The sequence below is a fragment of the Vulpes vulpes genome, chromosome 13, assembly GCF_048418805.1.
Source record: "Vulpes vulpes isolate BD-2025 chromosome 13, VulVul3, whole genome shotgun sequence".
NCBI lineage: Eukaryota > Metazoa > Chordata > Mammalia > Carnivora > Canidae > Vulpes > Vulpes vulpes.
Window position 1 is genome coordinate 73,800,017 of NC_132792.1, and position 27,293 is coordinate 73,827,309.

Genomic DNA, 27,293 nt, shown 5'->3' on the forward strand with positions numbered 1-27,293 from the left:
TGATATTAAAAATGGAGTCCTGTTCACTCTTATTTTACATACTTGTTATTTTCATGACTCCTTTTATAGTTTAAAGAAACCCTTTTGATTCAGTAGCTTGTTTTTGTAAATTCAGACTGAGAGCATAACATAACAGTAACTTACCCCAAACTGTGTATTTAATAATTGTCCTCAATAAATGCAAATAACATGAAAGTAAGCTATCCAAATGAATTTACCCTGTCAACTATACTTGGCAGTTAGTTCTGGTAAAGGACCCACAGCCTTTAAGATTGTGATATGATTTCCAAGAAACAAATACCACTCATTAATCTTATTTTTCAAATGAGTATGATGGAATGTGAATAAAATTGTTCCATTGTTTAGTCTTTGGAAAACACAAGACCACCTGTGGCCCTGACAGACGCCGCAGTCACACTTTGATGACTAGTGCCTGAGAGTTGTCCCAAGGAGAGTGTGCCCGCTTTGCATGCATAACTCATTGGCACAGATGGTGTAATGAACATTGTTCCATGCAGCAGAACATTGCAACAGCAGCATCAGAGCCACATCAAACCCTTAGAGGCTTGAGCTAGCCTCTAAGTGTGCTGGACTGTAACTCTCAGAAAGAGGAACTATATCTGACCAGGCATATTGTTTACCACAGTAGGACATTATAAATGTTGAGCGAGAGAGCAATTAAAAGAATTTCTGCTTATTTTAAAATGAACATTTTTATATGAAGTAAAGATCTCTATTTTTCTTTGTACAAAGTCTAGCGTAGCATACAAAAGTAAAAATTAGTACTTGTTTTGATAGTGGCATTAAGTTTTTATCAAAGCCAGTTAATTTATTTTTTCTAAATTAGAGTCATCAGGAAATGTAACATGCTTACTATAGAAAACTTGAAAAATATGGAAAGAATAATAAAAAAACAAGACTAGTTTTGAGCTAAAAGTAATAGCTTATTTTTTTCAGGTTTTTTCTCCCTCTATACATACTTTTTTTTCCTTCCAAAATGTTGATCATATAATATCTCCTGTTTTATCTCTTGATTTTTTGTGGGAATTTCCCATTTACAAATTTTTAAAAATATACATTAATGCTATCTATAGATAAATGATAACTGTATTCCAGTGTGCTCAAATCTTACTAGTGGCTATTTGATATGCTTCCAATTTTTCATTATTAAAAAAACAGAGTGAATGTCTTTGCAAACATTTATTTTCTTTTTTTCTGGTCCCTTAAATGCATTCCATGAGAGAAAGTATATAAGTAATTCTGAGATTTGAAAAACATTATTAAATAGAGAATTATTCAGGCTCTAAGCAGCACTAGGTGAAAATAGCATCTTTACCACCCTCTCAGCAGCAATGAGTGTTATCATTTCTCTTAAACTCTCACAGGGGAAACTGGTATCTGGTGCTTTTAATTTGTACTTTGATTACTTACATGACTTACTAGGAATTTAACTGCTACATTTAAGACAGAAATCTTTATTATTTTATTTATTTATTTATATTTTTTTTATAAATTTATTTTTTATTGGTGTTCAATTTGCCAACATACAGAACAACACCCAGTGCTCATCCTGTCAAGTGCCCCCCTCAGTGCCTGTCACCCATTCACCCCCAGCCCCCGCCCTCCTCCCCTTCCACCACTCCTAATTCGTTTCCCAGAGTTAGGAGTCTTTATGTTCAAAACAGAAATCTTTGAAGTTTGTTGTTTCCATTTCTATTTTATTCATAATATTTTCATCATGTCAGTTTCAGTTACCATATAGTGAAATTCGTTAATTCACTAGGCATTAATGTTTTGTTATCTGCTATGTGCTGGGCATCATTCTGAGCATGGCCTTAACAGAGCTTACTTCCAGTGAAATCCTTTGTGGTTTCTTTTCTTTTCTTTCTTTCTTTCTTTCTTTTTTTTTTTTTTTATATCCTTTGTGGTTTCTTCAACTACTTTTATGCTTTCCCATTTAGAAGTCTGGTAAATATTCTCCTAAATTATTTTTGTTTTTAAAAATGTTAATCACCTTCTTTGAGGGGAACAATAGAATAAGACAAAATAGTGATTTCTGTGCTATTAAACTTACAGACTCTCGAGGGTATATATAGTATTTCATAGAAAAGTATCTACTTGCCTGTAAATGGAATCATACATGCAACCTAACCATTTTTAGCAATATATTGTAGAATCGTAATATGTTACATTATATTATTGTGTATATAATTTCATTAGCCATGAGTAGAATGCTAAACAGTAGAATCCTTATCAGGATATTTTATGTAACCGTAGTATATATTGTAGAACTACATTAAGACGGGAAAAAGACCTTTAGAACAAACAAAAATAGTGCTGTGCTTTTTAGGATATTTAAAGTTTACTCTAAAATTACATTTCCCTTATTTCACCAGCTGCTACATTCCTTAAGAGTTCCTGCCAGTACTGAGCTTGTTAATCATGTTTTATAATATTGCAGCTTTTTACAGCCTAACATGCTCTTGACTCAACTTGTTTTGGAATACAGCCAGCAAGTTTTTCCCTATTAAACAATAGCTTATGAACAAAGTACTCGGGTCTAATTCTAAATTAAATCATCCACATAGTCTGTCTTTTTAGTGATGCCTTATGTTAATGATATCTTATTTTAATAAACTAACTGGAAAGATGATTTTCTCACCCATTTTTTCAAGCATCAATGATTTTGGACATCTGTATAATCTGAAAGTAATTGGTGTTTCAGTTAAATTTAAAAGACAGGAAATGTCTGTTCATTTTATTGCAGTGAGCTTCAGTGGAGTGGAGATTGTCCATCACTCTGTGAGATCTGTTGGAGTCTCTTGAGTTTGAAAATGAAGGCTTAATGAATAAATACTTATTCATTCAATTATTAAAAGCAAAACTCTTCAAAATTTACTTATAATATGAGAAGGTAGTAAAGGGGACAAGGATTTAAAATGTCAAAAACACCACATTATGGAGGAATAGGCAGCACATTTGTTGTGAGGATTACATGAGGTGAAAAATACGAAGTGTTTAGCATTGTGTTCGGCATGTATAAAAATGCTATTGTTGTTTTGTTGTTATATAAGTGGTATGTGATCTCCTTTTTTTTAAATCCATCATATTTTGCACACACTATGGCAGTTTTCTGAGATTATATTAATTCATACAGTTAATCCTCATTTTTCATGGATTCTATATTTGTGAATTTGCGTGTTAGAATTTACGTATAATGCCCAAATTAATACTCAGGTATTTGAGATCATTTGTGGACACATTCAGGGCAGAGGAAAGTTTGAGTTGCCGGACATACAACTAAAGTCAAACAAGGCGAGGCTCTGCCTCCTTGTCTTAGCTCTTGTACTATAAACCGGTGCCCTTTTTGAGATTTGTTTAGTGCCATGTTTTTGCATTTTTGTGCCTTTTCTTGGTGATTTCCCTGTGTACAGTGGCCCCTGAGCACAGTGTTGAAGCGCTCTCTAGTGTTCCCGAACACAAGAAGGCTGTGATTTACCTTAGGAGGAAATCCACGTGTTAAATAAGCCTCATTCCGGCATGAGTTATAGTGTTTTTGGCTGTGAGTCCATTGTTGATGAATCAACAAGAGACACTGAATTGTCTTTAAACAGAAACATGTAAAACAAGTCTGTTACCGACTGGTTGATGAGAATGTCATGACTAGAGGCTTGCAGAAACAGAATCCTATATTTCCCTTAGAAGTCTCAGTATTCACTAAATCAGCATTTATGGTAACTTTATAGAACACAACAACCATAAATAGTGAGAATCAGTTGTATTTTCCAAGTGTTGTAGGTATCCAGATGGGGACCAATAAATAATTCCTTTCCTACTTGCTTGAATTCCAGACTATTGATAAACTTGACAAAGGAGATGTAACAGATTGAGGCCAAAATAGAATCTTCCCTGAGAAAGTCGTTAAGAGACAGATGGCCTTCCTATTACTGAACCCATTAGCTCCAGGTGGCACTGAACCGGTGTGGAAGAGAAAAGAGAATGTGGATGTGTGTGTCCTCGATTCCTGCTTCCAAACTCACCAGGCACAGAAGTCCCCTCTGAGAGGAGTAGGCAAGGGCAGGGGAGACAGGAGCGTTATCTGAACTAGCAGATGTAAGAAGTCAGCCCTGCCACCCCCCTCAAAGTAGCTCATACATACTAATACCAGATTGGTTGGTGGAAGAAGACATTGTGGTGAAATAAGAATGTCTTTAGATTTGTTCCTCAGAACTCCTTTAAAATTTATTCAGGGTTGATAATCTTTTTGTGCCTTTGGATGAAAACCTAGTGGGTTGTGTTACTTTCCCCTCATGCTTAGATAACAGCCCTACTGACATTTTAAGTCAAAAGAAGGGTTTGGTTGAAGACAGACCTTCGGTAGCCCTTCCCTCTTTTCTCTCTGATGCCCTCAACAGGTGCAGGCCCACAGTCCTTTCTCTTCCTGGCTGTCTCTCTAGCTTACCTACTGTTGCCTCACTCTTCCTGAGGCTGGTGAATGGAGGAGGAGGCCACAGGGAATAGCAGGGGTTTTCTTACTTGCTATTATTGTTGGCTGCTTTATGCTCTCCCACCGTGGTGAATGTCTAAAGCTGATAATTTCTCTTGGGAGCACTTTTTGGGGTTCATTGAAGGTACCTTTTCTGGGCCATTCATTGCAGCTCCCCTCGGCTAGGTTGAGCCATTGTTGTGTTTCATCTGACTCATGGTGCCACTCAAACGTCTTTGCACCTGTGGCTTCTGAGAATGTCAGCTGATCCTGACGCAGCTCCTCCTACTTTGCTGCTTACTGGTTACCGTGACCTCTCAGGGTTGAGTCATTGTCAGGCACCGGACTAGAAAATGTGCGCCTGTCTCTTGTGTGAGGTTTCCTTGGCATGGGGTTGGAAGCCATTACCACCTGTTCTTTTCTGCAGGGCAGAGGCCTACCATGTGATCCATCATGTTCCACAGATTACATACAAATCATCCTTCCCCTCCCTGGATCCTTTAATATTTGAAATAGAATTCTCCAAGGGGATTAAAAATTGTTAGAGTTCTTTATAAAATCTGTATTTGATACTCTCTCATGGATTCACTTTAGTGTCTGATATCTGTTGATTTGACGTCTCAATTGATACTGAGATAGGAGTTCTATATTATCATCCTGTATGTACGTATATACCTATGAATTTCAGCAGTTCCAAAAAATTAATGTATTACAAAAGTGTTAGGTAAACTGATGCCTAGTTAAATCATCAGCTTAAGCAGATCAGTATTTTCTAGTGTGGGAATGGATAATTCTAAGCACATGTGAGAATAAGATACCTTAGACCATGGGACTTTATTTTTCCTGAATGTTATTCCTGATTTGTATATTTTTCTCTTAAATTTCTATTCTTTATCATTAATCCTGACTGCCATCCTAGACTACTTATAACTTTTGAAAGAGTTAATATTGGAAAGTGCAGAGATGAACAACTGGCCAATAGTAAGTGTTGTATAGATATTTGCTATTATAATTATTTAGAATTCTAGTAATGGTATGCTATAGCAATTGAGGGAGGGTTATTGTCAGGCAATTTTGCTATAATAAAGGCCTATCTTTTTTGACGGCTTACTTGTCCTTTAATGATGTCATTTTGACAAAAATTAACTAGATAATATTGTTATTAGTGTAGTACATATTAATAAAATTTGGTAATATATTTAATAGATATCTGATGAGAACTTTTTGTCCTGAGCCCTGGGAACATAGGGTAAGCAATGCCATGCATAGTTTGGCCTTCATGGATCTTCTTATTTAATGAAGGAGACATTTGATATTTTAGAAAGTTATTCAGGTGTAAAATTGCAACTCAGATGAGTACTTCTGATATATCTTCTCCATTTCTCTTCTTTGCACTCCTACCTTGTAAGAAGTGATCACTTTTCTCTCTATAGCATTCTAGCTCTTCTTTCTTTACATCTCAGGTTGAATTCATAAGTGTTCAGGATAGTTTGAAAGAGCTAACTAGGTAAGTTTGGGGGTCCCCTAATCTTCCGCCATCTTGCATCTTCCTCACGCAACTCAGATGAGTACAATGAAGGAAAGATAACACGGTGCCATGAAAAGGGCATATTTGGGGATCAATATGGGTAGAGAGAAGACTTCCCTGAGGAAGTGACAATTGATGCAAGATCTGAAAGATGAATAGAAGTTACCTTCCCTATAAAGTGAGATGTTATATAAAGTAGGACAGCTTCTGGGAGAGAAAACAGCATGTACCAAGAGTCTGTGGCTGAAGGACCTGAGAGAAGGCTAGGGGAGTCCGAGTGCAGAGAGCACAGGTGTGTGGCTGTGCTCTGTGGGGGCACCTGGATGAGAACTCCAAGTCAGACTGTGAAAGACCCAGTTAGCCACTATTTTAAGCAGGGAAAATGATAATTCAGATTTTTGGAAAGATCACTTTACAGTGAGGAGAATAAGTTGAAGAGGGGCAGCCCCTGTGTCCTCATAACCACCATCACCATCATCGATGTCATTATCATTATCATAGCAGAAAGGGGCTTACCGTATTGCAGGGACCTGGGCTTCACAGCAATGCCATAAGGGAGGTGTCCTTGTTCCCCTCATTTGTCAGGAAGGAATTTACTAGATTAAATGACTTGATATAACATATAATGAATAGAACTGATGTTAGATAAAATAATGTTTTAGAGCACAGTACTTGGTACATAACAAACACTCAATTGATGTTTGGTTATAATTATACTACATTTTTTCCCTTGATTCAATACTTTTTTTTTTTTTTAAAGATGCTTTAAAGTATAAAAGGATATAGAGGTAAGAACTTCTCTTTCACCCTTGACCCCCATCTACCCATCCTCGAGACTGTCTACGACCGCCAGAGGCCCTGCTGCATTATTGCTGACTGTGTAGCGGTGGCGGTGTTGCCCACTAGACAGTACAGCCTGGAGACTCCACACTGTTGTGCTGGCATTAAGAGGCTACACAGCTCTAGCTGCAGCCGCACCCTTACAACAGAATGGAGAACCTCTTTCTGTTCATGAAACAAATCACCATTTTTGCTTCACTTTTGCATCTGTAGCAGCTGGATTTTTCAGGGTGTTAGGGGATGCAGTGATAGAAAGCCAGTGTCAGTTTCAATCACCTTAGTGCTCTTGACAGTAGGAATTTTCTCCCCTGTTTCACTGGCCAGGAGGTCATGTGGCCTATTGCATCATTATAATAAAGGACAGATATCTTTTTTAAAGTCTTTTTCAGGGAATTAATATGGCTTCTCCTGGGTACTTTTTAATTAACCCTGTGTTTCCTGTTAATCTGCATCTGAGCCTCACAGCACGGCAACTGGTGGACTTAATATTGATCTGATATTGTGGCAGACATTAGGTGGTGCTCAATACACAGCTTTTAAGCAAACTAGAAATACTGGTAATAAAGAAGTTTTAGGAGCATCTGGGTGGCTCAGCTGGTTAAGTGGTTCATGAGGGTCATGATTCTAGGGTCCTGGGATCCAGCCTTTGGCTCATGAGGGTCGTGATTCCAGGGTCCTGGGATCCAGCCCTACATCAGGCTCCCTGCTCATTGGGTAACAACCTGCTTCTCCCTCTCCCTCTGCAGCTCCCCTTGCTTGTGCTCTCTCTCTGTCAAATAAATAAATAAAATCTCAAAAAAAAAAAAAAAAAAGCTTTTAATACTCAACATAGAAAACCATACTCTAGAGCACTACAACAGTCTGAGTTATCCATAGATATTTGCCTGGATTGGGAGATGAGAGTAACAGCTGGATTTTCCAGTAAGAATTTAAAAGAGAGCAAACTTGAATATTTTAAATCTGTGATTCATAAAAAATGATATAAAAAAGGCATGTGTCAGTTTACTTACCTGTATTATAACTTTTCTCTTTAAAATCCCTTGGCACTTTGGTATATGGCTCTCAGCTGACTAACAGCATGAGTTAGAAAGGAATGGCAGCATCTTCACAAAATGGCTTCTGTTCCTCAGGGTTATTGAACAGCTTGGTGGGAAGCAGCTGGTAATGAACCACATGCACCATGAGGACCAGCAAGTTCGCTACAATGCTCTTCTGGCTGTGCAGAAGCTCATGGTGCACAACTGGTATGTGTTGACTTTTCCTTCCCTCTTCCACACTGATCTGCAAGATCTCACCTACCCCTTCCAAAGGTTCTTATATAAAATGTTCTGATGAATGACAGTTTTTTAAATCAGCAATTTTGAGTAAATATCTAGAAATATATTTTAGTAATTGAGAGCAATAACATCATTTTGGAAAGACCAATGGGTTTGATGTTCTCAAAAAATGTATATTCAAAGTACTAATATAAAAAACAACTCCAGAAGTAACTAAAAGGACAATTGTGGCTTAAGTGAATCAGTCTTTTTTTTGGAGTTGAAAGTAATCCAGTTGGATTACTGATCAGAGACTTTACAATTTTGCATGGTTTTACTTTTCAGCATATGGTTAACCTGAATGGTTTTTACAAGTTTATGTGAAAACAATAAAAGCTGAGATTCAGCTCTCCTATTTCATTCATTATAGCCTTTTGCTTTTGAAATAATGGAAGTCATGTTTTTCTCTCATTTGTTTTTACTTCTCAGATAAAAATTGTTTGCTTTTTTGTATCTGCTTGAAACAAGATAAATTGAAAAGTGACTGTTTAGATATAATGGTGAGCTTTTCGTGTCTGTGATGAAACAAACCAGAATTCCTTTGCCATGGCTGTTTTTCACTGTGAGTTGGTTGGGTATTGAGTGCTTTCAGTGCTCTGTTGAACAGTTCACATACCTTTCTATTATCCACCATTTTGAAGGGTGCTTTGGGGTTGGGTTGTTTTGTTAAGGCGCAGTGAACAAATGCATGTTCCTTGTAACTGACAATAACACTACCAGTACTTCCAAAGGAAAGAATTGATGGTGCCTTGGAAAGCATGCATTTGAAAGATGCAGTATAGGGGACCATCCAGGAGAGCTACTATGGCATCATATATGAAATACTATGATGTTGCCACTTAAGCACTTTTTTCACAAATACATTTATGCATTCTTTCAGAAACCACCTTTTATGTACTTTATATAAATGATGGGCTATAGGTATGATGGAAGTAGGTGCAACTTTACATATGATGAGTAGAGAAGGCCTCTCTGAGTAGGCCAAAACAACTAAGCTGATGCTTTAATGATACGTAACTAGCTATACAACCCAAGTATTAGAAGTAAGCATTTCAGGTAAAGAGGATGAGAGAGAAAGAGCCATGAAGCTTGTTTTTTTTTTAAAAGCAATGTCTGAGGACATATTTTGCTTGTCCACAGAGGGGGGTGCTGGTGCTACGTACAAGTGAGTAGAGGCCAGGGGTGCTGCTGAACATACTATAATGCATGGACAGCCCCCTACAATGAAGAAGTGTCCTTCCTAATATATCAATAGTGCCAAGCTTGAAAGTCTCTAATTTGAGGGTAGTGTGAGGGCCAACATGGAAGAAGATAGGCAAGGAGAGGTTGTCAGGGAACCGATCATGTAGGGTCTTGTAGGCTACCATTTGACTCTTAGTTTTGAGTTGAAAGCTATTCAAAGGTTTTTAAATGAGAGAATTGACAAGATTTGATGCGTATGTTTTAAAAAGATCTCTGAGGCTACTCCCTGGTGAATGGATTATGCAGGGGTAAGCATGAAGGCAAAGGACTATTTTAATAGGTTCACATTGTGGTCAAGAGTAGAGATGGTTAGTGGCTTGGATTAGAACACTGAAAGTTGAGATAACAAATAGTAGATGAACTTGGATAGATGTCAGCGCTAGTGCTAGCTGCACTTGATGGACTGAAAGCGTTTTTGCTTGTTTTCATATACTCAGTGCAAGAAGAAAGGGATCAAAGCAGAGGGTACTCAAATGGTTTTCATCTATTTAGGAGGAGCGAAAAACTTTTCAAGGCTGTCAGTAAAAGCAGAATACTCAACTGGATTTCTCTCCTTATTTCACCTTACCATGGGTCAGTTTTTCAACAGAAATGAATTATTTAGTAATTTTATCTCTTCATTTGTTTATGCCTCTTTCTTAAATTAATTGAAAGAATGTTGGCATTTAGTAGAGTTTGAGGCTATTACAAACAGCAAACTTATTATTTACCTTCTGTGAAACAATTTTATTTTCCATTTTTGTTTAAATTAAGATTGCTGAAGTATAGGTCCTGTTTTGTTAATAAAAAATTCTTTTTAATAGTTCTTTCTCATAAAGGAACTATTGTTGGGTTTAGGGTTTCTTTTTAATGTATATTTCTGATGTGGAAGAAAAGAGGGGTATATTTCTTTGCCAATGGAGAAAATTTTTTGGTTGAGAATTTTTGTTGAAATGATCATGCATTGATGATGATACATTTGCAATTGGAATATTTTCCTTAAATTTAGGAACTTGATTTAGTTTCTTGGTACATTTTTCAATGTATGATTACAAAAGAAAAAGTAAATGTCTTTGTAGCCAGAGACTGTTTTCTTTGCTCTCTGTCACTGACTAGCTGATGAGAGAATATCCCTTTTCCTCTTCTGTCATTATGTGCTAAGGTCTCTTAACTTTGTTTTAATTATGATAAATCTCCTGTGATAGAGAAGCTTAATGTCAGTGTTTTCCTACACTTTCTTTTTTAAACAAAATTTCATATGAAGAAAAATTTTGTTGTGACATGTATTTTGTTGTGACATATACATTTCCATGTCTCTTTGTGCCAGAGATGAAAATTGTTCTAGTAATGGAAATTTATTTAAATGTCAGATTAAGATGAGATTGAATAGAATGCAATTTGGAAAGTAAATCTTCTGCAAAGCGTATCCCCAAATTGAAAAAGGATTTTGTATATGTATCTTTATGCGGGTATCCAATTTGTCATCATTAAATCATGCTAGTAGAGAGTGCCTTTTTACTTGCCTAAAGCAGATTTTATCCCCCCCCCCGGAAAATACGATTCTGGTGTCCTAAAGATGTTTATTGATTGAATCTTACAAAATTCCTCTTGGAATTGTTTATTTTCACACCAAATACAAATGTGAAAACAGAATTGACTTTGTTTCCTTTTAGCATTTTGTTTTAAGTAAAATGATTTTTTATAAATGATTTAATACTATAGAGAGAAATAAGTTAGTTGAACATAATTAAAATATAATCATAGATATAAATAGAATAAAAGTCTGCCTGAATGGCAATAGCAGCTTTTCATGACATTTTTGCATGTTTACCTATACTTATTGTTTGCTCTTAGGGCTACATTTTCAGATTTCCAGCACACTCTGGATTTTTTCTTTTCTACCCTTAGTGATTCTTAGATTTTTGTTTGATATTGCATCGTAAAGCCTCTGTTTTTGAGACTAAATCATAATTTTGGATATAGTAAAGTAATACTTTTTACAGCAGGGAATTTTTTTGTTTTAAATATAAGTTTAAAATTACATTTCAGGTATAAGTTGGATACTTATGAAATTATAGAACTGAGCTGTCTATAGATTTTGATTTTGATTATGTTTTAAGGAGCTAAATATTAATTTTTGATAACAGAGATGGATTTGAGTTTATGTACAGGGAGTACAGAGTTGTGTATCATGTGAAAATACTTAATTCTTTTTCACAAATTTTATGGTTGATTTCAAAATTATTTCATGAATTGCAGATCCTAAAATAAGCTAGAATTTCTCCCCTTGTAGTTGACATCTGTGTTTACATGGGATAATGGAATAAACCCTTATTGATGTGGGTGGGGAGTGACCTGGGGCTGGAATAGAGTTGCCGGGAGCGGAGGGGATGGTCAGCACACACTGGTGTCTCTTCAGTTCAGGTCTTGAGCATGTCAGTCCCTGTTACAACCCTCTGTTTAAATGATGTGAACCTCTCTGATCTTCCCATACTGCTCTGCGTTCGTGCCATGCCCCTTGTTCTTTGAGCAGCGCTGGATTTTTATATTAATAAATTTGCCAAAATCTATAAGCTGTGACAACGTACTCTAGCGAACTTTTATATATATATAACCTCAGTTTATAATTTAACATCATAAAATGTCATCATTTTTCTCCTACAGAATGATTTTAAATGTAATCAGCCTCTAATTCAGAAGCAACAGTATGTGCATATGGACAGCTCAGGACTTCAGGAAAGAAACACTGAATTTTGTAGGTAGAGGATCTTGTGTAGAATTTTCTGTTTGTTTCTAGATTATTTTTCAATCTTTTTTTTTTTAAAGCAGAATAATAAGTTATGAGTGTTGTTCTCTCAAGTTATATTATGTGCAGGTAAATAATATGACAGAGAACTCACCAAGCCAAATGTGAGTGATACTATTTTGTTTTCTGATATTTATATCTGCTTAGAGTATTGGTTATTCTGTAAGGACATAGTCATAAACACAGTGATTAAAATAGTTATTATGAACTGAATTGAAGGAAAAAACCTTATGTACATTAACCTTTTAGCATTAATAATCATGTTACTAAAATATTCCATGTAATTTTTAATAAACATAACATTTCCAGATTTAACATTTTCCAAGATTAATTTAGAAAATTGTGGCCACCCTTTGAGTACCTTGAATTTTCCACATTATTCTTATAACATTTTTATTGAAGAACCTTTGAAAATGTCTTTAGTATCTATCATATGTTTTGTGTGTTTTTCAAAAACAAATATAACTTCATTAAAAAGCATATCAAAACCTATTCCAAGTGAAGAGGGATTCTTTATAACCTGTTGCCTCACCATCAAGTTGAGCAGCTCCCAGTATCCTGGCTAAAGTTGTTTCTGCTTTGCTAGTTAGAGATGTCTTGAGGCTGTGCTAATTTGTTTGGACACTATGTACCACTTAATTACAATTGATTTGGAGATGCCGCCATAACAGAAGTCTTAAATTATTGCAAAGCACCAGCCTAAATAAACATTTGGAAGAGGTGGATAATAAGCATTTAGATGGTGAAGAATATAAAACCACTGATACATAATGGAGTCTGTGTACTTTATAATTAAGTATAAAATCAAATGCAGATTTCACATATAAGTGCGTGTGACTAGTATTAAGTATCTGTGGGTCAAATTCATGTGGTTTTGTTTGATTAGGATTGGTTTTTTAGACAAACAGATACCTGATTAGTGTTTTGAAGGATCACTTAAGCATGGATGGAAGAGTCTCATCTAGTAAGGGGAGGAAAAGAAAAACTAACTTGCTTTGCTTTTAAATGCTTTTTCTCCTTTCTCTTTCAATGGTGCGGACAGTTACATTTATGATTACATGAACATTTCATTTCATGGGCTTTGTGTGTGTGTGTGTGTGTGTGTGTGTGAGAGAGAGAGAGAGAGAGAGAGAGAGAGAGAGAAATAATCAAAGCTCAATAGAATAGAGTATGATAAAATGAATTAAAGATAAAGCAAACTTTATATTTACTCATTTAAGAGATTTAATTAAAATTTTGAATTATTTTCTTAGTTTACTATATCATCCAGATCTTGCATCTTGATGGGGAAAAAAATCTCATGGGTAATAGAAATGAATTGATAAGTTTTCATCACCACTGAAATTTTGAGGAATAGACTCAAAAAAAAATTGTGATAAGCTTGTCCTCTTAACAAAGACAGCTTTTGATGTAAATATCCTTTAATTACACTTTTATTAAATTGACTTTTTAAAAGAATTTTGCAGTGATGCATTAGGTACCTACTATATATCTAACCGTCACATGAATTAAATTATGTTCTTCCCAGTCCTTACTTATTATTTTTAAAAATGAATTCAGTAAAAAGCTACCAAAGTGTAAGTACAGGGGACAGCTGTGTTCCTAAAAGATCAAATTTCTCACACATTCACAGTATCAAAGCTGTAGAACATTTCCCTGTAATTCTCTGTACCTTCAGAAGCTTCTTGCTCCATTTTTCTTAAGGGCAGGTGTTTGCAGATACCCGAACAAAAATAGTGTTTTGGATGACAGTTTCCCCTACCTTGCTAACCAGCCCAGAAATACCTTACAAAAAAACATTTAGCATTTGGCTAAACACTGCACTGTTCTATTTGTATCCAGTTACTTTCCCAATTGAGAAGGTGTTTACTGTTACCTCTGTAATTATTACTCTTGTCTCTGATTTAGGCATGAACAGGAATACTTATTAGATGCTTATGTGCTAAAATAGATAAGAAGTAGAAAATAAGGAAATAGCACACAGCTTCAGTGCAGTGTCATGAGAGTGGTGACAGAAGTGTGAATGAGTGTCACAGGAGCTTAGGAACTGTGCCTCATCCCTTCCTGGGCCTTCAAAAAGGAAGTTTTCTTCAGGAGGTGATGTCTGGGCTAAGACTTAAGGATCAAGAAGGAGTTAGTGTGTGAAGATGAGACTAGAGTAAGGAGGACTTCTAGGCAGAGGCACTCTGTCAGCAGGCTGTACATGGAAAGTCAGGGCGGCCTCACAGGAATGGAAATTGGGAGCCTGGGAGTGGCTGAATTGTCCTTAAAAGGTCACCTCTGAGGTCAGGTGCCATATCTTAGTACTTTGGGAAGCTTTAGCACAACTACAGTAATCTGAATACCAATTTTATGATTTTTAAAAATTATGTAAGGGGGGATTTATCTTTCTCATGTAATGTGAATTTTGTACTTGTTTCTAAACAAGTCCAGAGCTGGTACAGCAGTTCAGTGAGAAGCAAGACTGTTCAGCTTTCTGCTCCCCTATCCCTAGGATGTAGTTTTTACCCTCCTAGTTCAAAGGGGAAGGGAAATATGGAAAAAAAAAGTTTTATTTTTTTAAACTTTTTAATTGGAAAGAATTTAAACTACTGTAAAATTGCAGGAACAGTAGAATGAACTGGTGCTTGTTTCTTCTTTTTTTTTAAGATTTTATTTATTTATTCATGAGAGACACACAGAGAGAGACAGGGACACAGGCAGAGGGAGAAGCAGGCTCCCTGTGGGGAGTCCCAAGACCCTGGGATCACGCCCTGAGCCAAAGGCAGTCAACCACTGTGCCACCCAAGTGCCCCAAACCGGTGCTTGTTTCACCTAGATTCGCCCCTTGTTGACATTTTGCTGCATATGTATGTTCTCTTTCTGTCTGTGTCTCTTTGTCTCTCTTTCGGAAGTGAGACTACGTGGCAGACATTATGACCTTAATTGCTTCAGCAGATAACTCCTAGGACTTGGGTTTCTTATATCACAATGATGTGATACTATAATATATAGCTCATATTCACATTTCCTTGTCTACTACTTGTACTATTGTCTGAAGCAAATATGTTTTCTCCAGTAGGATCATACACTGCATTTAGTTATAATGTGTCTTTAGTCTTATTTAAATAGAACAATCCTTGGGTGTTTGTCTTTTAGCATCCATATTTTTAAAGACTAGAGGTCAGGTTTTCTTGTAGAATTTCCCTCGATTTCCATTTGCCTGTTGTTTCTTCCTGATTTGCTTCCAAGTATGCATTTTTGACAGGAACACCATGAGGTGAAGGCATGTTCCTTTTGTACTTTTATCCAGAAGCTCTTTAGTCAATTTACCTATTATTTGTGGTGTTAACTTCCACCTGCTTAAAGTGGCATTAGGTTTCTCTAATGTAATGAACTTTCCCCTTTGTAATTGTAAATAAATCTACGGGGAGGTACTTGGAGACTGAGTACTGGTTGTGTTTCCTAATAAACTGTTACCCAGTTTTTTAGCATCCAATGGTCCTTCTTACTAGAGTCAATTATTATTGTAATGGTTGCAAAATACCTTTTGGAATTTTATTGTTATTTAATTATTTAAATTAAGTTAATTAGCATATAGTATATTAGTTTCAGAGGGATTTTATTTTATTTTTTTTAAAGATATACATATTGGGCAGCCCGGGTGGCTCAGCGGTTTTAGCGCTGCCTGCAGCCCAGGGTGTGATCCTGGACCTGGGATCGAGTTCCACATCTGGCTCCTTGGCGTGGAGCCTGCTTCTCCCTCTGCCTGTGTCTCTGCCTCTCTCTCTGTGTGTCTCTCATGAATAAATAAAATCTTTAAAAAAAAATAAAGATATACTTATTTGAGAGAGAGAGAGAGAGAGAACACGCAGGGGGATTAGCAGAGGGAGGAGCAGGCTCCCTGCAGAGCCGGGAGTCTGATGCAGGGCTGGATCCCAGGAATCACAACCTCAGGCTGAAGGCAGAGGCTCAACCAACTGACCCATGCAGGCACCCTGGGGTTTTATTTTTTTTATTGGTGTAATGTAATGCCTTTGGAGTCAGCAGTCTGTATTCATCAGTGCATCGGAAACTGAATCTGTAGAAGAGATAATATAACAATCAAAAAAAGATCCTTTGTGGGTTGCCCTGGGACACTGGAGGAGGAGGAGGAGAGAATGGCCAGGCACTTGACATTCCACAACTTAGCCCTCCTTAAGCCAGGAGGAATTTTGTCTTATGTCTAGTACTTCTTTCCTTCTAGCACCTAGACAGTATTTTTTAAGTTTCACTTCAGGTAGTGATCTTGAGAGAAATGTGACTCATTATCAGCTTCCTATCTTAGTTATTATTTTCTGAAAATGACATTATATCTTTGATCTCTTCAGGAGTATTTTTATGTAGACATTGTAAAGCTATTAGGAAAATATCTCCTAACCATGCCTTTCATCAGACATTAGTACAGAGGTTTTATTTGGCACATCAGGAATGATGTGTTGTTTTTAATGCATTGAAACATTTATATAGTTTTAAGAAAGTTTAATCATGGGATCCCTGGGTGGCTCAGCGGTTTGGCGCCTGCCTTTGGCCCAGGGTGCGATCCTGGAGTCCCGGGATCGAGTCCCACGTCGGGCTCCCGACATGGAGCCTGCTTCTCCCTCCTCCTGTGTCTCTGCCTCTTTCTCTCTCTCTCTGTGTCTATCATAAATAAAAATAAATAAATAAATCTTTAAAAAAAAAAAAAAAAAAAAAAAAGAAAGTTTAATCATAAGATATTTAGATGACAGCAGACCTCTGTTTTCTTCAGACATATTGGACATAAATTAATAAACTTATAAATGAATGAGATATCTTATTTGGTAAGGTGATTATATGTTCATGGCTAGTGTTTTAGTAATGTTAGTAAAGCATAATTTTGAGACTACTTTTTCATTTGTTTAATTCTGTTTTGCCTCCATAAGAGAATTGTGTGTGTATGTATGTGTGTATAGATGTATTATATATACCTGTTTTCTAAGATTTTTTGTATATTCTGCATGTTCAGAATCCAGAATCCAGTTTATCACGTTTTGACAACTTACAACAATTTTGCTGTTTTTCTTTCAAGTTATTTTAAGTGAGAATATGTGTTCTAATTTGTTAACTTATATTTCTGATAAAATTGAAGAGTGGTAAACATTTGTTCTTAGATGACAATAAAAAATATTTGCCTTGTTTTTGTAGATTGTCAGAAGCTGCATATTTAAATAGAAGCTGCACAAGAAATAATGTAAATGATAAAATTATACAAACAAATTAGCCACTAGAAGATTCTGCTAGAATAAAGCAGGAATGTGATTGGTTCTAGTAGGCTAGTCAAAGAGTACTTCTGTAAACTGTGATCTAACTCCTGTGTGTGTGTGTGCGTGTGTTTGTGCGTGCGCACACGCGCTTTGCCTCCCCAGGAATGGTTTGTTTGGAAGAAACACAAGCCTACTCATGCTAGCTTAAATATAAGAAACTCTGTGAAGAAGGATGTCAGAGTAGTCACAGAATCCAACAATAGGTAAAGTCACACAGTTTCACTGAAACTAGGAACCAGAAAGTTGGTGAGAAGCAAGGCAGCAACTTGTTCACCTCCTTTTTCCTTCTGGCCACATGGTTTCTCACATCTGTAGTCTGTCTGCTTAGTTATTTTCTGTAGACTGGCTCTTCTGCCATAGGTCCCATCAGGGTTGCTCCATGGTTGCAGGCTGACCCTCAGTGTTTTCATGATTTTCTAGTTGAGCTTTCTACAGGGAGCTGGCTCAGTTTGGGAATGCCCGTCCAGTTCCCTGCTTCCTGCTGGACCTGTTCCCTGGTCACTTTCTCTTCTATCTGTACCTGATGAAGGAGGAGCAAATAGGAATTGAATGGCAGTGAGGAGCTGATGGATCCACCAAATTAGATGTCTCTGTATTATATCTAAGGAGAAATCTAAAAGATAGAAATACAGGTTTGAGTTCCAGAGCAAGATGTGAGCTAGAGTTTATAGAGCTAAAGCAATCAGAGAGAAGATTGAGGTCATGGCAGTAGATTGAGATTACCCCAGAAATGTATGTGTAGAGCAGGGCCTCTTCCTCCAGGAGGTGTTTGGATTAACTTCCTGAAATGGTACACAAAAGCGTATGTATAAATATTTTCTGTGGAAGTGTCCATGCTTTTCCTCAAACTTGCAAAGGGATCTGGGATCAAAAGAAGGTTAAGAACCACTGTTAGAGAGTGAGACAAAAGTATTTTGAGATTGACAGAAGAGGAGTAGATTTTACACAAGGAGGGTGGATGTGGGTGAAAGACTGATTCTAAGGAGAAATGGCTATAAAATTAGGAGAAAACCAGGAACATATACTTTTAGGAGAGCAAAAGAAAGAGAATATATTTCAAGCAGCATTGAGTCAGTGGTAGGCAGTGTAAAATACTGCCAAGGGGACCAGGAAGAGGAGGAATGGATAGGTACCTTGGATGCGGTAGTGTGAACACCATTGGCGCCCTGGGTCAGGGTGCTTGGTGGCCCTCAGCAGGCCGATTGCCCCAGGGGTGATGAAGAAGTAAAGCAAGTCTTTGTGGTCATTCCTTCTAGAAGCTTCATTAGAATAGGGAGGAGGAAAGATGAAGGACAGTGCTTAGTGGGGGGGAGGGGTGCTGAGGTAGTCACTGGATGTTTGCTGTCATCATTTGTTTGTTTTAGTATAAAATGTTTAAATGCAATCAGAGGGAGAGTGGGGAGAGATACTGATGAAGGGAAGGCTCTGAAGAGGCTCTGGAGGCGTTGTTACTTGGAAAGATAATTTTGTGGGGATTGTCTTGCTATTAAATGTGTAGACAAACCTTGCTGCCTGTACCTCTTCTTGATGAGATTAAAACTCTTGTCTGAACCAATTTAGCAAATAATTATTTATTGAAATGAATTGGTAAATTCGGAAGGATAGGTGTCCAATTTGTGTCAAATACTTGTTTTCCTTATAGCTAAAGATTTAACTTTTTATGTTCCAGACTTTTAATTTGAAAGTGAGGGTAGGCAGTGGTTAGGAAGCAACAAGATTCTTTGAAAGCATTCAGAGTATTTCCCACTCTTAGCATCTATTGGGTGTGCTATATAGGTAATAGATGGAGGTGGAGTGGAACAGTCCTATTCCCAACCATGAGAGAGAAGAGAATTAGCATTCTTGAGACAGTAGCCAGGGACATACATTATCTTTTTTAAACTTCACACATAGCTCTGCAAGATAGATGCTACTGATCTTAGTTTTACAGATATGAAGTCCAATGCATAAGGATAGTTAAGTGATTGCCCAAGTTCTCCCATTTATGCAGTTAGATTTGAACATGTGTCTGTATAATTCCAGATTTCAAGCTTGTTGTCACTCTGTCATGCTGCTGAGTAAAGCATACTTGGGGGCCTAATGAGTATATAATTTCCTATTACACCTACACAGTACGACCCTTCTTAATAAGACATTTGACAGAGCTTTCCTGTGGTATCCAGATGAAATTGCTGTACCACTAGCCTACCTTCTGTCTCCTTTACCTGTTGTCATTGTCAGTGACAATCAACATTGTCAGTATTGATCATTCTGCCCTGCCCCCCAAGTCCACTGCAGCAAACAGGTCTGTTTGCCGACTGATTTAATTACAGAAATTTCTTTATTTCTTTTGCTCCTTCCACACCTTCTGCTTTTGTGCAGAAAGACTGGCAGTGTGTAGATATTGCTCAGCAACCAGATGCTCCTTTTCTGCACACAAGAACTCATGGATTGGTCCTAGTGGGTTGGTTGCCAGGTCTTCCCTTCTTTTTGCTTCATTTGATAACTGCGGCTCCTGGGCTCTTTGTTGATGAAAAGAGGTATCTTTTCATCCTCATTTCCCAACTTTGTTTGGTTTAGAGTGATGATTCTGTTGCCATTACAAGGGAAAGTACTTACCTCCTAGGTATGAAGAAAGTGACTCCTAAGGAAGACTTAACTCTACCTGACTCCTAAGCCCTAAGTCAAGTATCTTCCCAAATCATTATAGGAGGAGACTGAATAGGGATTATAAAAATTTTAATAAGGTAAATATGGCTCTCATCACAGCTTTCAAATTTGATAGATTAAATTAATACTGTTTTCTTGTTTTTTGGGTGTCTTGGCTTTTTAAGTTATGTGGGTGATCTCCCTTTTTGGCTAATCATTTTGTTTGTTACGCCCACTTAATGGTAAAGTCAAGAAAATGACTTGTATAACTTGTATTGAATTAGAGTAGTTTAAAAACCTGTATTAGAGGGATCCCTGGGTGGCGCAGCGGTTTAGCGCCTGCCTTTGGCCCAGGGCGCGATCCTAGAGACCCGGGATCGAATCCCACGTCGGGCTCCCGGTGCATGGAGCCTGCTTCTCCCTCTGCCTGTGTCTCTGCCTCTCTCTCTCTCTCTCTCTGACTATCATAAATAAATAAAAATTAAAAAAAAAAAAAAACCTGTATTAGGGACACCTGAGTGACTCAGTGGTTGAGCGTCTGCCTTTGGCTCACGGTGTGATCCTGGAGTCCCGGGATGGAGTCCCACATGGGGCTCCCCACGGGGAGCCTGCTTCTCCCTCTGCCTAAGGCTCTGCCTGTCTCTGTGCGTCTCTCATGAATAAATAAAATCTTTTTTAAAAAAACCTATTTTAAACCTATATCAAATATCCATTAAAAGTGTTTTACAAGTAATTATTTTAAACCTGGCCATTTCAAGACCTGTGTTTTCTTCCCCTAAGTAACTGTATGTGTTTTATTATTTATCAGCATGCATTTTTAAATTTTTTTTAGAGAGAGAGAGTGCAAGCAGGGGGAGAGGGACAGAGGGAGAGGGAGAGAAAATCCCAAGCAGGCTTCATGCCCAGCATGGACCCAACACAGGGCTTGATCTCACAACCCTGATTCATGACCTGAGCCAAAATGAAGAGTTGGACACCCAACCAAATGAGCTCTCCGGGTGCTCATATTAGCATGCATTTTTGAAGCACTTTTTTTTTTCTATCATTTATAGTCTCTTTGAAGTAATGTTTCTAATACTTACCATTATTTTTTTAATGCTTTAGGATTTCAGATATACAGAAGTTATTTGTTGGGTGATAGCAGAGCATGTTAGCTGTTTAGATCTTTGCTCACTAAATAATATTCTGAAGTTCCTCTACATATCATGGTAGAATAGTATCTATTCACTATTTGGTAGCCATGATTTAGTGTAACCATGTTGATTTGTTGTACTTGTAAAAATAAAAAAACAATTAAGTACCTTGGATTTAAAATATTAAATATATACTTAAAAAATTGGGACCGTAGGAATTGTATATTGTCACAATTAGAGACCAGTTAGTTTCCTGAAATAAATTTTTAAGTTGAAGCTTTAGAAAAAAATAAAAATGGAGTTCCCAATTTGGAAAAAAATGCTAGGAGAAATTATTTTACCTTAATATCGTGTTAAATAAGAGTGAATATGATAAATTATAGGCCTGTAGGTTGACTATTAGATATAAAAGCAAATGTAGGGGCACCTGGGTATCTTGGTTGGTTAAGCATCGACTCTGGATTTTAGCTTAGATCATGGTCTCAGGGTCATGATCATGAGATCAAGCCCTGCATCAGGCTCCACTCTCAGCAGGGTAGGCTGCTTGAGATTCCTTCTCTTTCCCTTTCTTTCTCCTGCTGTTCCTCCCCCTGCTCTCTTTCTCTTAAATAAATAAAAACAAATGTACAAGTTTGTAGAACAGAATATTTACTATCAAAAGTATTCTCATTTGTGGCATAGCACTAGAAAATAGGTAGCTATTAGAGTAGTTGCTATTTGTTTACTTGAATGATTTTTGGCATAGTTTGAGTCTAAGTTGTAGTTTGAAATGTTTAAAACAGAGAATTTTGATTTACTCTCTATTTTGCTAATAAGAATATTTCACTTTGTATTTTCTCCACTAAATAGTTTCTTATCGGTGGTTAATGTTCTTCAGACCAAGTTGCTCATAATATCATGTTTTAAGGATCATAGGAGGAGGGAAGGAAAACTGAGTGTGAAGTCATCAGAGAGGGAGAAAAACCATGAGAGACTCTTAACTGTAGGAAACAAACAGGGTTGCTGGAGGGAAGGGGAGGAGAGGGATGGGGTAATTGGGTGACAGGCATTAAGGAAGGCACATGATGTTTTGAGCACTGGGTGTTAGATGATACACAACTGATAAATTATTGAACACTACATCTGAAACTAGTGATGTACTATATGTTGGCTAATTGAATTCAAATTAAAAAAAAAGGAAGAAAAAAGAAACATTAGTAACATTCAACTTAAAACCTACAGCTCTTCCCAAAGGATAATATAAAAGCAGACCATCACATTTTGGCATTATTTTCCCAGCTGTTTGTTTTCTGCTTTCCTGTCTCTTTGCTTAAGTAGTCTTGAATAATGTGGTAGTTTCTCAGTTGGGATAGATGATAGTATTATATGGTCATAATTTGTTGACTTTTCTGCAGTGCTCAAGGTTTTCTATCTTGTTTGTTGTTAAACTTTATTTTGTTAGTTCTGGCTTGACATCTCAGTCAACCTTTGTGCTACTCTCTGCATGGGTGAGAATTAGAATAGGCAACACATAAATGATGAGTGTTCAGGTGGAAATGGTGTCAAAGACTGCCACATATTGAAGCAGGACACTGAGAAAAGTTTCAGAATTTCAGTAAAAATCTGAGTTCTGCCATCTCTCTGGATTTATTTAAGTTTGTAGGCAGACTGTTAGCATATTTTACATGCCAGTTTAATTGACCTAGTCACATACACTTGTTAAAGCCTATGTATATCTAGTATAGATACTCATATTTTTATTCAAGAGGAGAAATAATGGGAAGGATAGGTTAATGATAAGCTAGTGATATAACAGATACCCAAAATAACAATAGTTGAAATGTGACAGATGTTTGTTCTAGACTGTCTCTTATGAAAGGGTGGGGCTAGGCAGTCCAGAATTTTAAGTGCACAGGGATCTAGGCTTCTTCCAGCTCAGCATCCTGACATTCCTAGAGTGTGATTCTCATCCTTATGGCTGTGGCTGGTGGTAGATAGGCCAGACAACTGGGAGCCTCCTAGAATTTGCCCCGCACCACTTCTCCTTATACGTATTGACCAGTACTCAGTCATGTGACTACAAAGGAATTGGAAAATAAAGGCTTCACTAAAGTCACATGTCCTATTAAAATTCAGTGGTTCTATTTTTGAGGAAGAAGGAAAGAAAACGGATACTGGAGAACAAGTAAAAAAAATTTCTTTCCCAGAAGTTAAATCTACTTATATAATCTTATGTATTCAAATGATAAATACATGTTTTGATTTTGATTATTCGGTTTTGGGACTCCTATGACCTACCTGCATTGGCATTGATAATTGAGGAAACTGATTATGTTTGGGATTCATGTTCTTTTAAAATCCCTTCTTCCTTTGAAGAGTTCTTAAAAAATTATTTATAATCCCTTGAAAGTTAATATTTGTTAATCTTTATGGTAATAGGCATTGCCAAAACTTTTTATGATTTGATGTTTGAAATGTTTATGAAATTGAAACCACTGAAGTAGTTACACTACTACCTCTTATTTATTGGCTGAAAAAAATAGTTGTAGATTTTATTTAAATGAAGTTCATTTTACTTAAATTTGAAAGCTAGGTTTTGACAGAGAAGGTTGATGATGATAATTGATAGTTCCATTAATCTTATACTTAAAAAATTTATGTTGGGCTTCCAAATTTGAACAAAGCTCATTTTACTGTTTTTTTTATTGGTGGGGAAAAAGCTAGAGTGTTCATTGAACAATAATTTAATGCCACTCCTGTAGTGAAGTGTGACAGGCGCATGCTTCATTGTAACACTGTGGGAAAAGGTGTGTGGCCATGTGGAGGGTGGGCCTAGTCTAGGCCTGCAAGGGTCCTGGGCAGAAGGGACATAAGAACTCTTGGTAGATTAGGAGGTGGTAGTCAGTGAAGGGGGAGGGAGAGGGCCGTGTGTGTGTGTGTGTGTGTAATTCCAGTGAGAGAGTTATGTCTGTACATTGAGGTCAGAGAGATCCTGACTCATTTGGGGAATTTCCACTGGTTCCAGACAGCTGGAATCTGGTTATGAAGTTGAAAATATAGCTGGAGACATAGTAGTGGCCAGATCATGAAAAACCATGTTATGCTAGGTTTGAACTCTTTTCTGAAGACTGTGGAAAACTGTAGAGGTTAGTAAGAATAATCACAGTATCATTTTAGAAAGATTATTTTAGAGACAGTGCAGGCTGGTAGACTTGGAAGGGTAAGGCTGGAAGGAAGAACACCAGTAAGGAGACTACAGATTCAAGTCAGGTGGTGGATTTATGAAGATGTCTATTTAGTAAGGCAGGGTCAAGGGTTGGAGACAATAGAACCTATAAAACCTAGAGATAAGTTGAATGTGGGGGGAAAAAGAGTGAGGAGACCAGTGATTCTCAAGGTTTATAGGTGATATTCTTAGTTCTAAAACAGAATCAGACAAGCGAACATAAAAGCTCTTATCTCCTTGCATGTTGTATTCCAAATTTGCATAGTCTACTATGGAGGCAGCTCCTTCAAAGGAGCTGCCTTTGAAGCCAGTTCTGGGTTTCCCCAGCTCTGGGTCAACTGTTTTGTTCCCTGAGTATCTGAGTCCCCAGCAGGCAGTCTTCACTCGGGATCTGCGGGCACCAGGTTGCTCTGGAAGAGTTTGAGGATGTGGTTCTCGATCACCTGTTGCACTGGAAATAGGACAGGGAAAACGTGGGCGGTGAACTGAATGGAGGCAGAGGCACCGGCCAAATTGTACACTTTCCTGGCGGATGAGCTGGGGTATCCCATTGTGAGAACTGCACTTGTCTCTCGGGGGACAAAGCTCATGTCTCTAAGCCGGGCCCTGGGACACGGATGGAGGCACCCAAGCCAGGAGACTCAACTTCCCTATCGTTTGTAAAAATATATTTATGGAAGTTTTTTAGAGTCATAAAAATAATCTTTACCAGTCAAAAAAAAAATAGCTCTAAATTCTCTAAATTAGCTCTGAGATTCATTTCAGGTGATTATAAATTCATATTAGAGGAACAACTGGTTCACAAGTTTTGGTTTATTTTAGTTTTTGCACATATTGTGGGGAAATGCTTCTCTAAAGAATAATTCTGTAGGCTTAGAGGATCTTTTAAACTTAATTATAAAGCTAATTTAGCACATTTCCACTACATATCATTAAAGCATTGAACTTGGCCTTCTAAATGTTGCTTCTTTACTGTGGATTTAATTGAGCCTTTTAAGTGTTATTATAAGCAGACTCTAAAATAATTTTAAATTTTGTTTGAGCATTCTGCTAGTGATGAACTGGTTTAGATTATGAAGTATTTGTAGGTTTAACTGCTGGGATCTTAGTCTCATCTGGTGTTTCAGAACATTTTCTTGTTAGGAGAAAAAGGTATTCTTTTTCAGGTTCTAACTTCTTTGTAGGATTCTTTAGCTACTTTTCATTCAACATTGTTGACCTCTTAGAGTATGCCAGGCACTGACCTAATACTCAGGATAAATTGACACTCTCTCTACTGTAATGCACTTAAAAGCCTTAACATTCTAAATATAATTCAAGAAGAAAGAATCTATAATAGGCCTTAAATACAGAATTTGCTTACATACTATTTTGATAACTAATATAAAATAAACTTTCTTCTTAAAAGTCCTTATAACAACGCAAACATTTCTCCCACATTGCATTGGTGCATAGCTGTATTTGTATGTAATGGGGTCATGTAGGGTGTATATTCTGCATTGCACAGATTACTTTTGGTTACAACTACGTACTGATCAGGAACAAGCATTTAAAAGGAAGCTTGGAAGTTGCCACTCCATCCCAACAATAAGTAAAAAGCTGAACAGACTGAAAAATCAACAGCTCTTCTTTGGTTGGAAAACTTGAACTGTGCTGAATTCAGGAGGCTCAGTGTGGGCAGGTCTGAGAGTTAAAAACTTGAGGGGGTCCCAGTCATAGTGGGTCCTTACTGTGCAGTGAGATTTATCTCCAGAAGCTAGACCAGATTCCCAAGTAAATATCTGAGAAACATCCCTGCAGGCTTCTGGCAAGGGCAGAGGAAAGAGAGCCATCTAGAAATATGCCAGAGTACTCTTTTCTTAATAAGACCTATTCTCAGGGGAAACTAGCTATGTAGAGCCTTACCTGCTGGGATATTATTAGAGTCTGTCTGAGTAGGGGAAGGGAAGTAACTAACCAACTTTAGCTTTCTTTAGCCATCCTATCCCACCCAAATGGGGAGGAAAAAAATTCCGAGAAACAGTTGTGAAGTTTACAGTCTAGAGGTTATCACTCACTAAAAGACTGAGATTTAATCACAGGATAGTAGAATGCTTCCCCTCCCCCCACCTCACCACCGTATCACTGAAAGTTTATTTATAGCACTTCTTTTTACCTAGTACATCATGTTCAACTGTCAAGAAAATATTACAAGGCATACCAAAAGGCAAGAAGCACAGTGTGGAGGGACAAAGTAAATATCAGAAGCCAGCCATGGCAGTGATGTTGGAATTATCAGACTGGAGATTTTAAACAATATGATTATTATGCTAAGAACTGTAATGGATAAAGTAAACAGCATGCAAGGACAAATAAACAGTGTGTAAGTAGGGAATTAGAAGTCCTAAGAAAGAACCTCAAAGAAATGCTGTTAAAAAAAAACAAAACACTATAATAGAGGGACGCCTGAGTGGCTTAGTGGTTGAGTGTCTGCCTTCAGCTCAGGGTGTGGTCCTGGAGTCCTGGGATCAAGTCCCACATCAGGCTCCCTGCATGGATCCTGCTTCTCCCTCTGCCTGTGTGCCTGCCTCTCTCTCTCATGAATAAATAAATAAAATCTTTAATAAAAAACCCCACTATAATAGAAATGAAGAATGTCTTTGATGTGCTTTTTAATGTACTGGACATGGCCGATGAGAGAATCTCTGAGCTAGAAGATCCTCCAAAAACTAAAAGCAAAGAGAACAAAGACTGAACACACTAGAATAACCAAGGACTGTGGGACATCTACAAAAGGTGTAAAATACATGTAATGGGAATGCCAGAAGGAGAAGAGAGAGAGAAAGGA

The 27,293-nt window shown here is 37.3% G+C and overlaps 1 protein-coding gene across 4 annotated transcripts in view; it reads left to right on the forward strand.

The window, feature by feature from the left end:
* Nucleotides 1-27,293, forward strand: part of ATP6V1H (ATPase H+ transporting V1 subunit H) — a 127,134-nt gene that overhangs the window by 81,317 nt on the left and 18,524 nt on the right. For 2 of the 4 annotated variants that reach the window (XM_072734735.1, XM_026011408.2), the window contains one exon: nt 7,985-8,098. The exons of the other annotated variants lie outside the window; for them this stretch is intronic. In XM_072734735.1, the coding sequence (XP_072590836.1) occupies nt 7,985-8,098 (114 nt within the window). The remainder of the gene's footprint in view (nt 1-7,984; nt 8,099-27,293) is intronic. 4 annotated transcript variants of the gene reach the window in all.